General features: G+C 38.7%; 3 protein-coding genes across 4 annotated transcripts in view; all 3 read right to left on the bottom strand.

Moving 5' to 3' along the window:
• LOC128377463 (NLR family CARD domain-containing protein 3-like) overlaps window positions 1-4,950 on the bottom strand; it is a 29,979-nt gene extending 25,029 nt beyond the window's left edge. The window contains exons 1-6 of the mRNA XM_053337414.1: window positions 4,870-4,950; window positions 3,997-4,059; window positions 3,702-3,814; window positions 3,589-3,662; window positions 1,601-3,398; window positions 1,327-1,500 (exon numbers count right to left, since the gene is read on the bottom strand). Of these exons, the coding sequence (XP_053193389.1) occupies window positions 1,327-1,500; window positions 1,601-3,398; window positions 3,589-3,662; window positions 3,702-3,814; window positions 3,997-4,059; window positions 4,870-4,950 (2,303 nt within the window). The remainder of the gene's footprint in view (window positions 1-1,326; window positions 1,501-1,600; window positions 3,399-3,588; window positions 3,663-3,701; window positions 3,815-3,996; window positions 4,060-4,869) is intronic.
• LOC128377195 (gap junction Cx32.2 protein-like) overlaps window positions 1-13,271 on the bottom strand; it is a 98,759-nt gene extending 85,488 nt beyond the window's left edge. The window contains exons 1-3 of one of the 2 annotated variants that reach the window (XR_008323293.1): window positions 13,231-13,271; window positions 11,902-12,040; window positions 8,845-9,841 (exon numbers count right to left, since the gene is read on the bottom strand). Coding sequence is in view for 1 of the 2 variants with exons in the window: in XM_053337109.1 (XP_053193084.1) it covers window positions 9,200-9,841; window positions 11,902-12,030 (771 nt within the window). In the remaining variant the exon portion in view is untranslated. Of the gene's footprint in view, window positions 1-8,435; window positions 9,842-11,901; window positions 12,041-13,230 lie in introns of those variants that run through there. The other variant, XM_053337109.1, reaches the window with a different exon arrangement.
• Window positions 13,272-15,146: 1,875 nt separating this feature from the next.
• Window positions 15,147-15,965, bottom strand: part of gja13.1 (gap junction protein alpha 13.1) — a 1,806-nt gene continuing 987 nt past the window's right edge. Inside the window, exon 2 of the mRNA XM_053337107.1 lies at window positions 15,147-15,965. This exon is cut by the window's right edge and continues 355 nt beyond it. Coding sequence (XP_053193082.1) covers window positions 15,437-15,965 — 529 coding nt within the window. The 3' untranslated portion in view covers window positions 15,147-15,436.

Raw genomic sequence — 15,965 nt, 5'->3', positions numbered from 1 at the left:
TTATATTTATCTTAGAAGTGTTTTTACTTTTTTCAATTATTTATGTTCTGATCTTGAGCCACAGGTTAAGTGATTGCATTTTGTGTTGCTTTTTTCACAAAAAATAATTCATTTATGTCGTGACTTGAGTTGCAGGTTTAGCCTCAGTTAAAGGACTGCACTTATTTTTTTTTATTTTGAAAGAATTCCGTTCTTTTTTTATTATTATTTATTTTAAATACATATTTACTAATGTTCGATCATGTTCTATATATGTTTAAAAATAAAAGACAAAACAAAAAAAAATTCTTGACATTTCAAAATATCATGTTTTATAATCATAATACCGTGAAACCGTGATATTTTTACCTAAGGTTATCATACCGTCAGAATCTCATACCGGCCCATGCCTAGATACAAGTGAACTTCTTTATAATAAACAGTAAATACATCAATAATAAAATAACAGATGGACTCTCCTCTGATGAGTTCAGGGACACCAGGAGATCATGAAAGTTTAACTAAAGAATAACTTTAGGTCAACATACTCGCTTTTACGAGAGGTTTCACTCACATCACATGATCTTCAAAAACTGTTACATCCACACCTGAGATTATCCACCTGTCTGTCCATACCTGAGAGTGTCCAGTCTCCAGTGTGGATCCTCCAGTCCAGCAGACAAAAGCTTCTCTCCTGAGTCTCCTGGATGGTTGTAGCTCAGGTCCAGCTCTCTCAGATGGGAGGGGTTGCAGCTCAGAGCTGAGGCCAGAGAAGCACAGCCTTCCTCTGTGATCAGACATCCTGACAGACTGGAAATATAAAAAGGTTGATAACACAATGTTTTTAATCATATAAGTTCCAGAATCCTACAGATGTGCAGAATAATTTACATTAATCTGAATGTAAAACAGCAACTGTTAACTGCATTTAATGTCAAAATCAGCTATATTGTTATTATTCAAGACAAGAGAATTACAGTTGATCTATCCTGACCTGAGACTTTCCAGTGTACAGTGTGGACTCTCCAGTCCAGTAGAAAGCTGCTTCACTCCTGAATTCTGCAGGTTGTTGTTACTCAGGTCCAGATTTCTCAGGTGGGAGGGGTTGGAGCTCAGAGCTGAGGCCAGAGAAGCACAGCCTTCCTCTGTGATCAGACATCCTGACAGACTGGAAATATAAAAAGGTTGATAACACAATGTTTTAATCATACCCAAGAATCCTACAGATGTGCAGAATAATTTACATTAATCTGAATGTAAAACAGCAACTGTTAACAATATTTAATGTCAGAATCAGCTTTATTGTCATTATTCAAGACAAGAGAATTACAGTTGATCTATCCTGACCTGAGAGTTTCCAGTGTACAGTGTGGACTCTCTAATCCAGTAGAGAGCTGCTTCACTCCTGAATCCTGCAGGTTGTTGTTACTCAGGTCCAGATCTCTCAGACTAGAGGACTTGGAGCTGAGAACTGAGGACAGAGCTGCACAGCTTCTCTCTGAGAGTTCACAGCCACTCATCCTGCGGAACGATTAGTAAAGAAAACAAAATGTTTTATTTATCATATTTAAAATTAAACATAATTGAAATAGTTCATATATCCAGTGTTTCATCCACTTACAGTGCTTTATTTGAAGCTTTGACCACTGGCAGCAGCCTCAGAAGGGCCTCCTCTGAAGCAGAGTATTTCTTCAGGTCAAACACGTCCAGATCTTTTCCTGATGACAGTATGACGAAGACCAGAGCTGACCACTGAGCAGGAGACAATTTCTTCTTGTAGAGACTTCCTGATCTCAGGTACTGTTGGATCTCCTCCACTAGAGAACGATCATTCAGTTCATTCAGACAGTGGAACAGATTGATGCTTCTCTCTGCAGACACATTCTCACTGATCTTCTTCTTGATGTACTTGACTGTTTCCTGATTGGTCTGTGAGCTACCTCCTGTCTGTGTCAGCAGACCTCGTAGGAGAGACTGATTGGTCTGCAGTGAAAGACCCAGGAGGAAGCGGAGGAACAAGTCCAGGTGTCCATTTGGACTCTTTAAGGCCTCGTCCACAGCACTCTGGTAGAAACGGGTTGGTTCAGGTTTTTCTTTGAAGACTTTAAACCACCTGGATGTTGGTTGTTGTTCTTCCAGCAGATTGACTCCAGACTTGATGAATGTCAGATGGACATGAAGAGCAGCCAGAAACTCCTGAACACTCAGATGGACGAAGCAGAACACCTTGTCCTGGTACAGGCCTCTCTCCTCTTTAAAGACCTGTGTGAACACTCCTGAGCACACTGAGGCTTCTCTGATATCGATGCCACACTCTGTCAGGTCTGATTCATAGAAGATCAGGTTGCCTTTCTGCAGCTGCTTAAAAGCCAGTTTTCCCAGAGACTCAATCATCTTCCTGCTCTCTGGACTCCAGTGTGGATCTGTCTCAGCTCCTCCATCATACTTGACCTTCTTCACTTTGGACTGAGCCACCAGGAAGTGGATGTACATCTCAGTCAGGGTCTTGGGCAGCTCTCCTCCTACTCTGCTTTTCAACACATCCTCCAGAACTGTAGCAGTGATCCAGCAGAAGACTGGGATGTGGCACATGATGTGGAGGCTTTGTGATGTCTTGATATGGGAGATGATGGTGCTGGCCTGCTCCCCGTCTCTGAATCTCTTCCTGAAGTACTCCTCCTTCTGTGGGTCAGTGAACCCTCTGACCTCTGTCACCATGCCGACACACTCAGGAGGGATCTGATTGGCTGCTGCAGGTCGTGTGGTTATCCAGAGGCGAGCAGAGGGAAGCAGTTTCCCCCTGATGAGGTTTGTCAGCAGCACATCCACTGAGGTGGACTCTGTAACATCAGTCAGGATCTCGGTGTTGTGGAAGTCCAGAGGAAGTCGACACTCATCCAGACCGTCAAAGATGAACACAACCTGGAACTCTTCAAACCTGCAGATTCCTGCTTCTTTGGTTTCAGTAAAGAAGTGATGAACAAGTTCCACCAAGCTGTACTTTTTCTTTTTCAGCACATTCAGCTCTCTGAAAGTGAATGGAAATGTGAAGTCCTCGTTGGCTTTGTCTTCAGCCCAGTCCAGAGTGAACTTCTGTGTTAAGACTGTTTTCCCAATGCCAGCCACTCCCTTTGTCATCACTGTTCTGATTGGTTTATCTCTTCCAGGTGAGGCTTTAAAGATGTCTTCATGTCTGATTGTTGTGTCTGGTTTGTCTGGTTTCCTGGATGCTGTTTCAATCTGTCTGACCTCATGTTCACCATTGACCTCTGCAGTCCCTCCCTCTGTGATGTAGAGCGGTGTGTAGATCTGATTCAGAAGGGTTGGGTTTCCTGCTTTAGCGATCCCCTCAAACACACACTGGAACTTCTTCTGCAGGTTAGACTTCAGTTCACGTCGACACTTTGCAGCACGACTTCCTGAATGAACAAACAACAAATGAAATCAATCAGATGATTCTACAGTAAATTAGTAGAATGCAGCTCTGAAGAATTCATAGATCTAATGCAGATGTGTGCATCATATTTACAGCAGAGTTTGAAATATAAACCTCTCCCATGTTGCCTCCATTTCCTCTCCATCATGTTAAATCTGTTAAAATCCTCTTACTCTGCAGACGCTCAGCCAGCTCCTCCTGCTTCATTCTCCTCAGGAAGTGCACTGTGATCTTCAGAAATGCCTCTCTGCTGCTCCTCCTCTGCTCTTCCTCCTCACCGTCCAACACCTCCTCATCCTCACTCTGACTCTCTAAGCATTCTGGGTCATCTGGACTCAGAGCCTTCTGCATCTTCTTCAGCTCGTTCTTCACAAACTTGCTGATGTTCTCCTCCAGCAGCTGGAACACAATCAAATGTAAATGTAACTGGTAGAAGTCAACATCAGATGATCAGTGACAGACTGAAAAGCTGCTGGTCTACAGAGTGCAGCATGGAGACTGTTAGGACCAGAATGGTAGTTTAGTATTTAGTCTGTGGCTGTTGTAGTTAGCAGTAGTAGCTGTGCTTTACATTTACACACCATAAATATGGAGTCCAGCTGTGTTTGATGCTGCTGGACAGACTGACCAGTGAGAACCTCTGAGCTCTGATGATGAACTCTGTGAAGAAAAGATGAAGTCTCAGAATAAATAATGACACTCAGTGTTAAAGGTGTTGTGTTCTATCACAGTGGATCCAGGTAAAACACTCACAGGCTGTTCTGTCTGACCTCTGATCATTTGTCTCTGTAAAGACTTTGTACCTCTGTTTAAAAACTGTTATACACATAAAGTTTGTGGTTTTATAAAAGTGTTTGTAGGAGGAGTGTGTGTGTTTGTGTTTATGAGGACATTGTGTATAAAAACTGTTTCAGTCAATCAAACTTCTTCTTATGAGAGTTGGATAATAACAGACAATCATTTTACAGTCTGACCTCTGATCAGCAGACTGATGTCCATGTTTGAAGTGAATAGGTTCACCCATAGACCAGTCACTCTTCATGGACACACAGCTTGGTTCAGGGTAGTCTGGTCTCTGCTGATGGATCCTGATGGAAATAAAACATTCATGAAGGAACATGTTTGGTAAAAATCCTCCAAGATAAATTACTGCTGATAAAGCTATAAAAAAAAGGTAATTATGACAATTAAAAAACTTTTAATGAGTTTAATAATCTTACCTCTGATCAGCAGGGTTAGGGTTATGTCCATGTTTGAAGTGAATAGGTTCGCCCATAGACCAGTCACTCTTCATGGACACACAGCTGGGTTCAGGTCCAGCAGAGTCTAGTCTGAGCTGCTTCTTTGTCCTTCAACACAACACACACAGAGCTTTGAGTGTGAATAATGATGGTGGAGTGATGTGAGTGGAGAACAGTAATGGACAGTTAGAGATCCTCATCTCACCTCTGAGCTTTGGTCTGGCTATCATGTTCCCCACACAGAGAGCTTTTAGAGGGAGGGACTCCCTCCTCTCTGTCCTCACTCTGATCCATAGCAGAGAAACACCTTCACACAAACACAACAACATGCTCATTCATTACAACCAGCTGCACATCACACACACACTGCTGTCTATCACACTGTCATTATTTATTCTACCACCAGATGGCACCACAGTTAGTCATTACTGTAAGATTTCCACTGTGGATACATGTTGAAGAAACTGCATTAACTACATTCCTTTTCATACAGTTGTATTTTTGTCCACTACAGAGCTCATATGCAGCAAGTTATAGTTCACTTGTGTTTAAAAACTGATGACATGCATCTATTTTCATCCAGCTGTGTGTCAGAAAGAAGAAAATACTCACCAGGTGAATTGAGATCCACATGTGGTCACAGAGTGGTTTACCTTCACCTGTAGAGGAAACACAGAGAGAAGCTGCAGCTGATTCTCCTTCATCATCAATCTGAGGACGCTGTCACACTCTCATTACTTCACAGTCAAAGTCCAAAAGCATCAAGATGATATTAAAGCAGTGAAGCTTGCAGCAGAGTTCAGCTCCAAACACACAGGAGGAACCTGCCAAGACTCTCTGTGAGGACATGAACCAATCTGACAGATTTCACTGGAAACTCATGTTCATCTGTCCACAAACTAATGTCACTGTTGTCTGTCTGATGGAAACAGAACCCCAAAGAACTGAACACACACTGAACAAATGTCTTTCACAGTTTTCACATTAAAAGTTAACTATGTTATTAAAATAAGGCTGAAACTTTTTATAAAGCTATGATACAAACATTTTTGCACAATGTCAAATCTGTTGTATTTGGAGGAGTGAGGGACTGTTTGATCACAGACATGATTTGATCTCTTTATGATTATCATCTATTATTCTGCATCCTGATCTTGAAGAGACTAAATCCAACAGTGAATTATGTGTGTCACGGTGTGATGGAGCTAATAACTTTCTGCTGTACAACTTCACTTAACTATTCTTTGCTGACCTGTAAGTGTAGGCCTGTTTACTCTTCTTGCTGCGCTGATCAGACGCCTGTATGTTAGTTTCGTTTTAGAGTTGTTTTACCGCGTCGTAGAAATATGTGTAAAAAAACCACATTTAAAAGCTGAAAAACTGAAGTTAAAATAACGTCATAAAAGTAACGTTAACGTCTTCATCTAATCAATCCCTAAAACATCGTGTTAAAACATTTTAACGTATAACATTCAAATTGTCCGATTACCGTTTTAAGAACCCGGAAACCCGAAATACAGTTAAGAAATGAACAGAAGTCATCAGTATAACTTCCATCTCTCCCCAAAACTGTTGGTTATGTTACCTTTAGATGCTGAAAATCACCTGAATCAAGCTGATGAGTGAAGCAGGAAACAAACAGAGGAACAAACATGGATGGGAGTGACAGTGGGAGGGGTTTTATCTTTATTTAACCAGGACGTCTGTTGTGTTTAACATAGCATACCGTTACAAGGTTATTAAAATTATAAAACACATAATATCAAAAACAGAAGAGAGTTTTAAGTTTGGTTAGTAAAGTCTGTTGATTCACACACAGTCTCAACTCTCTGTATTTATTTCTAACCTCAGATCTTTTTTAAGGAAATCTGATCCCAGAACAGCAGCTCTGAACTCTGAACAACAGTCAAACATTAACAGTATACATCTCCATGATATACAGCAACAACAAAAACCTTCTAAATTAAACATTTATTAAGTTTAAACATTTTAAATTGTTGTTAACATTACTAGGAAGGTGATAATATACTTTATTATTATTAATGACGTCATAGTGGGTGATGGTGGTGTGAAAAATTTCATTATTTGCGTTCCTAATAATTTCATTCATTCCATGTATAATGGGGTGGACAAAATATTATTAACACTGATGACTATAATGCACCTTTTTTAAATTAAATTTTATTTATCATCAAATAATATATACAATTGAAAAAGGAACAAAAAAACAAAGTGACATCGAAATTATATAGAGACAAACATTATCAAAACATTTAGATAAATAATATATAGTAGATCAATAATATAAGAAATATAGTAATGACAAAATAAATAAGTGAATAAATAAATTGAATAAATAAATAGGTCTAATAAAAGAAATAAATAAATAAAAAACCTATAATGCACCTTAACACACCACCATCACCCACTATGAGCTCAGTAATAAACATAAAGTAGAATTATATCCTTCCTGATAATGTTAACAAAACTATAAAAGTTTAAACTTATTAAATGTAGACTTTATTGCAGAGTCGTTCAAACATGAATGATCAAACGGTGTCTGACTTGACGTGTTTCTACCACTAGGGGGCAGACGAGCTCCGCAGTAAACTGACAGACACACTGTGGTCACGTGTGTTTTGTTTTTTTTTAAATTAATGAAATGTTTATAACATCCAGAAGATAATCAACATGATCATCATGTGTGTGTAATTAGTTGTCTTATCAAGCTATAGGAGAAATATGAGGGTTTATTGTTAGTGTGAGATGCTGTCAGACATTCTGTTAGTTATACTTTTTATACAAAGATGTCTTTTCTTTCATGTTTCTGTCTGTATCATTACTGTGGGAAATGTTGGAAGTTACATTTACAGGATTCTTCCTTCAGTACCTGATTTTTGAGGTTGTTGTGCCACATCTGTGTTGTCTCTTCTATTTGTATTTATTTATTTATTAGGGACTACGGATGCTAATAAGCAGCTTTCCTATAATCCAGCATGTTTACAGAGATGTTTAAATATCGATGTCAAATTGACCCCATCTGTTTTGACTGTGCCTTCTTTCTTCCCTTCCTGCCTTCCTTCCTTCCTTTCTTTCTTCTTTCTTTCTTTCCTTCCTTCCCTCCCTCCTTTCTTCCTCCCTCCCACCTACCTACCTACCTACCTTCCTTCCTTCCTTACCACCCACCCTCCTTTCCTTCCATCTTTCTCCCTTCCTTCCTCCTCCCTATTTTCCTTTCCTTCCTCGACTTGAGGACGACAGGAGGGTTAAATATCGATGTCCATTAATGTGTATTGTCCCTATTAAAAAATAAAGCATTTATTATTATTATGTCATATTAAATCATCAATAAATGCATAAAATACATTCAGGTGATTTTATTCCCTATTTTACATCTGATCATGTTGTGATGTTTTGCTGAATCTGATCAGTGATTTAAAGTCAAGCTGCAATAATTAGTCAATTAATTGCTATCTATTTTTATAACTGACTCATCATTTTTATTTTTTAAGAAAGAAAAAGTCCAAATTCACTGATTGCAGCTTCTTTAATGTGAATATGTTCAGGTCTCTTTATTTTCTTTAGTCTCTGACAGTAAACTGTATATCTGGACGTCGTTTTTGACTCTTGGAAACATTAATTTTTCACCTTTTACTGAAACTTGAAAGAACCAAATGACTAATTGAGAAAATAATCAAGAGATGAATCGATAATGAAATAATGTTTAGTCACAGCTCTAATTTAAAGTAAGTGTTAATGGTGACAATGAAACAAGATGCTTTTTAAAATCATTTTATTATGTTTTCAGTGAAATACAAAAAACATATACAGTTATTTTAAAATATAAAACACAGAAAAAAACTTTGATTAATAATCAAAATATTTACAGATATAAACTCCATGCTGCAATCTTAAATAAGTGATTTAATAAGTAACGTAACGCTGTACTTACACACTTTACAACAAGACAGCTTCTCTCTCTATAAAATGACTTTTACACATTTGTACAAAGATAACATTAGTGACAATCTACCACTTGGGGGCGCCAATATTCAAAAAGTGGTTCATGTGGTATTACAGTGGTAGTGTGGGACTTTTACATATAAATAATCTAAATTACATTCAAGCCTAATTAGTTCATACAATAAGTAAATCTCTGTATTTTAGAGTATACAGAGTTTTATATACCTCACAGGTATTGATGTGTTTTACTTTAACCAGCAGTGATTGTTCTGTCGCTGCCTTTAGTTCACGCCAACCGCATCAGTTCATGTAAAAAGGGTCGGGGGTCTGCAGCCATGATGACAGTGTTTGTTACTGCTAGAAGGGAGAGACAAAGGTTTTCCAAGGTTTTCCACCCGGGAGGACGACACAAGGGTTAAATATTTGAACGTGATTATTAATAAGCAGTCCATATGTGTGTGTCCTCAAATTTGTGTAATTTTAAAAGTTTTAAGTGTCAAATAAATAAATAACTTAGGTTTTACACATGTGGGCTGTGGTTTAGCAGAATAGTAAGAGGCTGCTCTCAGGCTTTAGCTCCTCAGGCGTGACTGTGACTGCTGTCATGGAGGCCATTTTTCTTCAGACTGTCACCATTGAGGCGAGGATGAAGAGTGATCGCCGCCTCTGGCACCGCTTTAGACTTTCTTCTGGATGAGCGTTTGCACAGCAGGTAGAAGATCTCCACCACGTTGAGCAGAACAGAGACGCACCCGACTACGAGCATGAAGATGATGAAGATGGTCTTCTCGGTGGGTCGAGACATGTAGCACTCAACGGTGAAGGGGCAGGGAGCTCGGGAGCAGACGATTCTGGGATCCATGATGAACCCGTACAGATAATACTGCCCCACGATGAACCCCACCTCGATGATGATTCTGAAAAATATGGAGGTCATGTAGTTCCCCAGCAGGCTGCCTTTAATCTGCACGTGGCCTTTTTCGTCAGAGTATTTGGGGGCTTTGACGACTTCGCTCCTGGAGTTTCGTTCTCTCAGTTTATTCTCTTTGTGGACGACGTGGGCGACGTGACCGAAGTAGATGAGCGTCGGCGTGGAGACGAAGATGATCTGGAGAACCCAGAATCGGATGTGTGAGATTGGGAAGGCGTGGTCGTAGCAGACGTTCTTACAGCCGGGCTGCTTGGTGTTGCAGATCATGTTGGACTGTTCGTCACCCCAAACCTGAAATGATTAACAAACAGCACGAAAGGTCAAACATCCACTATGGAGGTCTAACGGAGAATTGGCTGTGTGCAACTGATGGATAAACATTACACAACCAGTTTACTCTGAACTAACATTCAGTAACATTTGAAAAGGACATTTCTTTAACCCTTACATGAATCTCCCCTTCTCTGCTTTTGCTTTGCTTTCTTTCTTTACTTATCTGACTGTCTCTAATTGTATATATTTTTTGTTGTACAGATGGCTTTATTCAATTTACTTAGGTATTTTAAATTTAATTTTATTGTTTATCTGTTTTTAAATGTACTTATTTATTTTTATTAACGTCATCCACCCTGTTTTTGTCTCGTGTACTTGTATAATTTCTATTTTTACTTGTGGGTGAGAGAAGGCACAGTATGTGTATAGAGTGACTACTGCGACAGTTGGGGGTGGCACTGGGACTCCTCTTCTTTTTTTTTTTTTTTTGTGCCTTTTTCACTTTTTGGGGTGGAGGATAGTCGTGAACTACCTGAAGTCACTTTGGTTTGGATGGTGGTTTTCCTTCCTGTTGTGACATCTTTGTGATACAGAGAGCACTTGTATGTTGTTTATATTTTGTTTTGATAAAAAAATCAATAAAATCTATTAAAAAAAAAAGGAACCCTAAAGTCTTCAAATATGTGAGAAGCAGTTTTAAAAAGTGGTCATAATAAAGCATACATTAACAACCCTTACATGCTGTTCAGACTCAGCTTCGACCCATTTTAATGTTTGCGATCATTTAAAAAAACTAAAATCTGTTTTCTTTTATCCTGAAACTTGATTACCTAAAATAATTCACAATATAAAAACATGTGTGTGCAGCTGATACATATTTCATTACATTATCCGACTAAACAAACACTGCTGCATTCTTCACATTTTATATAACATTGAACTTATCATGTTCTCCTGAGTTATATAATGTAGGACCATTACATCATGTGATTGTAAAAGCGTTTCTCCATAAACAAAAACCATAAAAACTAAAGAATAACTTCTCTCTGAAAGCTTCATGAAGGATCAATCACCAGTTTATCTCTGACTGATTAGATGTTCATGAACGATTTGTTGTGCATACATTTACTACGGAGACTAATTATGATAAGGGTTACAATGAAGGGTCAGAATATGAACTATATGTGAGGGTTAATAAGCAAAAGGCCAATTCAAACAAAGTCAAATATGTTTTTTGCTTTTAACAAACTGGGATATTCTCCAGTCCTTGTCACTGTTACAAGGTAGTAGTATAGAAAACGGATGGGCAGCCCTTATCACAACATAAAGAATATCTTCAATTCAGTTTAAATATAATAAAAACTGTTTTGTTATGAATTAAAACCTGATTATTTGTCTTCAAGTTGAATAAAATGGCGCTTTTCCACTACACAGTTCCAGCACTACTCGGCTCGACTCGACTGTAAGGACGTTTTTCATTACAAAGAAGTACCTACTCAACGTGGGCTGGGTTGTCATAGCAACGCTGCGTTAAACTGCCGTGACTTTGTTTTATACGCGACACAAACACATAAACAATGGAGGACATGGAGGCGATGGTGTACTTGCTGCTGTATGTGTCTTTCTGTCTCACACACTTCCTTCCTTTCCTTCCTTCCTTCCCGCTGATGTATGTGTCTTTCTGTCTCACACAAAGCAAGAGAAGAGGACCCAATCTCTGTAACGCTGTTGTTGGGATTTAAAAATGGCGGGTTTGATTCTTGTGTGGGACGTCACATTTAGTATCGCTAAAAACCTCGCTTGAAACCTCAGCAGAGCAGATACTAAAAAAGTACCAGGTACCAAGTAAAAGGTATTATCCCTAGTGGAAACACAAAAAAACAAACCGAGTCGAGTTGAGTCGAGCTGGAGCTGTGTAGTGGAAAAGCGCCATAACTCTATCAGAGCACTATGTGGTTTGTAGTTCTTCATTATGGCCACCAGAGGGCGACATTCATGTAAAAGTCCTGAGCTCACACAGAGGCAACGAGGTGATTCATCAGTCATGTTTAATATGATTGATAAATAGCAGCTCAGACCTTTTCAGCTCCGGCTCCGAGGATCATGATCCTGAAGATGAAGAGCACGCTGAGCCAGACCTTCCCCACCACGGTGGAGTGGGACTGGACCTTATCCAGCAGCTTGGACAGAAAACCCCAGTCTCCCATCGTCTCTGATCTGAGGACGAAAAACACATACAAATATATACTGATCAATATTTACTGATCAATAATTATGGTTTGGTTTAACTGCATGATTTTAATAAATGTATAACATTTCCTGAAAGAATGATTATATTCTGGGTTTACTTAGTTTAGACTCAATACAAAGACAAAGGGACACATTTTAACTTTAAAAATACACTTTTAAAAATACTTTATTTAATTTTTATTTAAAAACAGTGATCTCCACTAATTATCAGTCCTTAAAACAAAGTTATTCTACTACTCATAATCAACTACATCCAATTATATCATATATCCAACTATTCATATAACCAGACATCGATGGATGAAAAACCAACAGAATCTCAGTTTATATTTAAAGTAGTTTATAAATGTATTAACTGTGAAGTCTTGATGAATTAAGCTGTATTAACGGACAGTATATCAGTATAAATATGGAAAACTCCACTGTAATGTGAAAAGCACATGCTAGTATTTATTCATTACTTTATCAAATTAACCATCAATCCAGATTATTTGTCACATGTAATCATATACGGCACAAACCCACCATAATAACACTTATCTTTATGTAACTACATTATATCACAAAAACAGGTCAAAGTGTTCCAGTATCTTTGAAACTGAGCTGATAATTGATAAAATATCATCAACACAGCAAAGTTTTCTTTCAGAGACATTATGACACGTTGTAAAAAAAAAAAAAAAAAAAGAGAGAAAAAAAAATCTAATCTGTGGAAAGTTTAAAGAGAGAGCAATAAAACCTGTTAAGACCTATCGATCAATAACCCAACGTATGTGACTGGATGTACAATGTCTATTTTCATCTTTTAATTTTAATTCATTAGCTCTTTTTTTTTTAGCTGAGTCTAGTGTTTAGCTTTATTTACCATCATAATTACAGTAATACCTGATATAATATATAAGTAATGTCAAAAACTGTAAAAATAAAATAAAATAAAAATAAATTTAAATTAAAATAAGGCACATAATGAGAAAGACTAGCATCCGTCTTTATATTCACCTTTATAGATGATATAATATTATGTGCATCTTATTCCAAAAAATAATTAATTTTATTTCTAAAATTATTGAATATTTTACCGTTTGTAGGCTTTAATGTGAAATAAAAACTATAAAATAATATAAAGTAAAAAATAAGTAAAGCATGTGGAGTCTTACCTTTGAGTTGAACGTGTCAGACAGTGTTCACAGCTGTGGAGCCAAATGACAACGAGCACAGCAGACCAAACCAAACATGAGTATTATACCTTGAACTTTAGAAGAAATTACACAATAGTGGGTGAGTTCGAGTGTGTGTGTGTGTGTGTGTGTGTGTGTGTGTGTGTGTGTGTGTGTGTGTGCGAGCTGTCACGTCGCCATGACATCTGGAAATGACAAATCTCAGGTGGACAGTATTTTTGGGTTGCTGACAGAAAGGCTTGTTCCTGTGAATGATTGACAGCAAACTCACTTCTGCTGAATTCTTCTGCTTATGTCATTTTTATTATTCACTTACTCAGACACTGACTGGAAGACATTAAGAGATTAAAAGTAAACTTAAGAGATGGATTAAAAATAACCAAAACTGTAACCATAACTAACCTGCACTGTCATTTATCTGCATGTCTAACGCCTTGTATGTCTTTAACAACCTCTCTCTGTCCGGACCTGTCAAGGGACAACAGTTGAAAACTAGCTATCTTACATTTTAATTTTAATTCTAAAGCTTCTCCTTCTATGGTATGTCATACAGTAAGTTATGTTGGTATGTTTAATATTGTATTTTTTGGGTCACAGACTGAACACCTGAGCTTTCTGATGCAATCTGGTCTTTCTGTTCAGACTGAGTCAACAGTTCAGATTATATGAACAAATATAATATCATAAGTTTGACAAAGATGCTTTTGTTGGAGGGTTTTATTGTGAGCTGATAATGTGAGCAGAGAAATAACGCTGATAAAGAGCAGCTTCAGCAGTTTTACTTCATTTCTTACCTTTAAAATGTTACTAACAGCTCATATTACCAATGAGGTGATTGGTTAAAGAAGGAATGATAGACAATATTCTGTAATCAGAGAAATGTTTCTTTAAAAAATGACTCAAAACTATTTAATCGATTATAAAATTGTTTGCACTTATTTTAATGTTCATATAATAATAACTTTACTTTGTATAGCACCTTTCATGAAACCCAAGGTGGCTTCACAATAACAAGAAACACACATTTAGCAAAAACCTCCAGGAACAAGTGCCTTTTCAACAATGATTTAAAAGAGTCCAGAGTTGGTGCTTGGTGAATGTTAGGAGGGAGCAAGTTCCACACTAAAGGCCATGCTCTCGAAGGTTTGCCTTCTGGTGCGAGGGGGGTGGACGGGGGTGGACAGGAGGCCCAAGTCGGCAGAGCACAGGTCCCGTAAAGGGTGATAGACATGGAGAAGGTCTGTTAAGTACCGGGGTGCAACGGCATGAAGAGATTTATAGATGAGGAGAAGAAGTTTAACAGTGATACAGAACTTAACAGGAAGCCAGTGCAGCTGTTTGAGTGTGTGTGTGTGTGTGGGGGGGGGGGGGGGGGGGGGGGGGGGGGGGTTGGACAGGGGGGTGGACATGTGATGTGCTGCCAGGGTTTGGTTCGAGTGAGAACCCTGGCAGCTGAGTCATCAACTAATCCATTGATTATGTAATTCTCTGGTTTCATATGTTTAATGTTTAATTATTTGAATGTCCTAAACTTCACATGAACTTACTATCAGTCCATCGACTCCCCTCCCTCTTCTGTTCCGTTTGTTCTTTACTGGTAATAATTGATCAATTGATCAGTAAAACAGCTTTTACTGGTTCCAGCTTCTCAGATTCATATTTCCTGGTTTTCTTAAACTCCTATGACTGAATGTCTTTGACTGGACTATTTGAATATTTGCTGATATTTGCTGATATTTGCTATGAGAAGCTTTTCCACAATGATTTTATGGATCATAAACATATTCAGTGGACTCATCGTTCATCTACAAGATAATAATCAGTAACTAAATACATGTAAATGATTATCTTTGACTTTTAGGCTTCTGTGTGTAAACTGAATAATTCATGAATCCTTTTTTATCCAAACTTGAATCATTTATTGAAAACAGCATAAAAAAAATGTCAGTAATAAGTTAAAGGAGAGCTCATTGTCACAGATTTACAGCATCAACACAAACATATTGCACATTTTCCATGATTAGACAAAATAAACGTGAAAATTACAACAATGAGGCCTTAAAAATACTTCTCTTATCAATAACACAACATACTACACAGTGACTTCTTTTCCTTGATATTCTGACATAAAGTGTTTCTGTGAGGCCATCAGGCAGCTTTTAATAAGTTATATAAAGACGGTTTGTTAGTGACTCAGCAGCCGTTTCTCCTCTTTGGCTCCGTCCAGACTTCCTCCGATACTCTGGCTTCCCTCCAGCTCCATGTTCATCCTGTTCTGCTTCAGAGAGTCCTCCGCCGTCGGCCACCGCAGCGTCGACAGGCTCGCAGGGTTTTCTGCCGAATTCATCTTCTGGTTGCGAGACTTGGACCCGCATCGGACCCTGGTGCAGAGCAGGTAGAACACCTCAATGAAGTTGAGCAGCAGAGAGACGCAGGCCACCACCAGCATGAAGATGATGAAGATGGTCTTCTCGGTGGGTCGGGACATGTAGCACTCTACGGTGAAGGGGCAGGGAGACCTGGAGCAGGGGAACATGGGCACCATGACGAAGCCGTACAGGTAGTACTGACCCACGATGAAGCCCGCCTCGATGAGGATCTTGACGATGAGCTGGGTCAGGTAGCTCCCCAGCAGGTTGCCTTTGATCTTCACCTGCCCCTTCTCGTTGGTGTATTTGGGCATTTTGAGCAGCCGGGTCCCGCCGGGGCTCGCC

Source organism: Scomber japonicus, chromosome 17, assembly GCF_027409825.1.
Source record: "Scomber japonicus isolate fScoJap1 chromosome 17, fScoJap1.pri, whole genome shotgun sequence".
NCBI lineage: Eukaryota > Metazoa > Chordata > Actinopteri > Scombriformes > Scombridae > Scomber > Scomber japonicus.
This window is presented reverse-complemented; position numbering and strand designations above follow the sequence as displayed.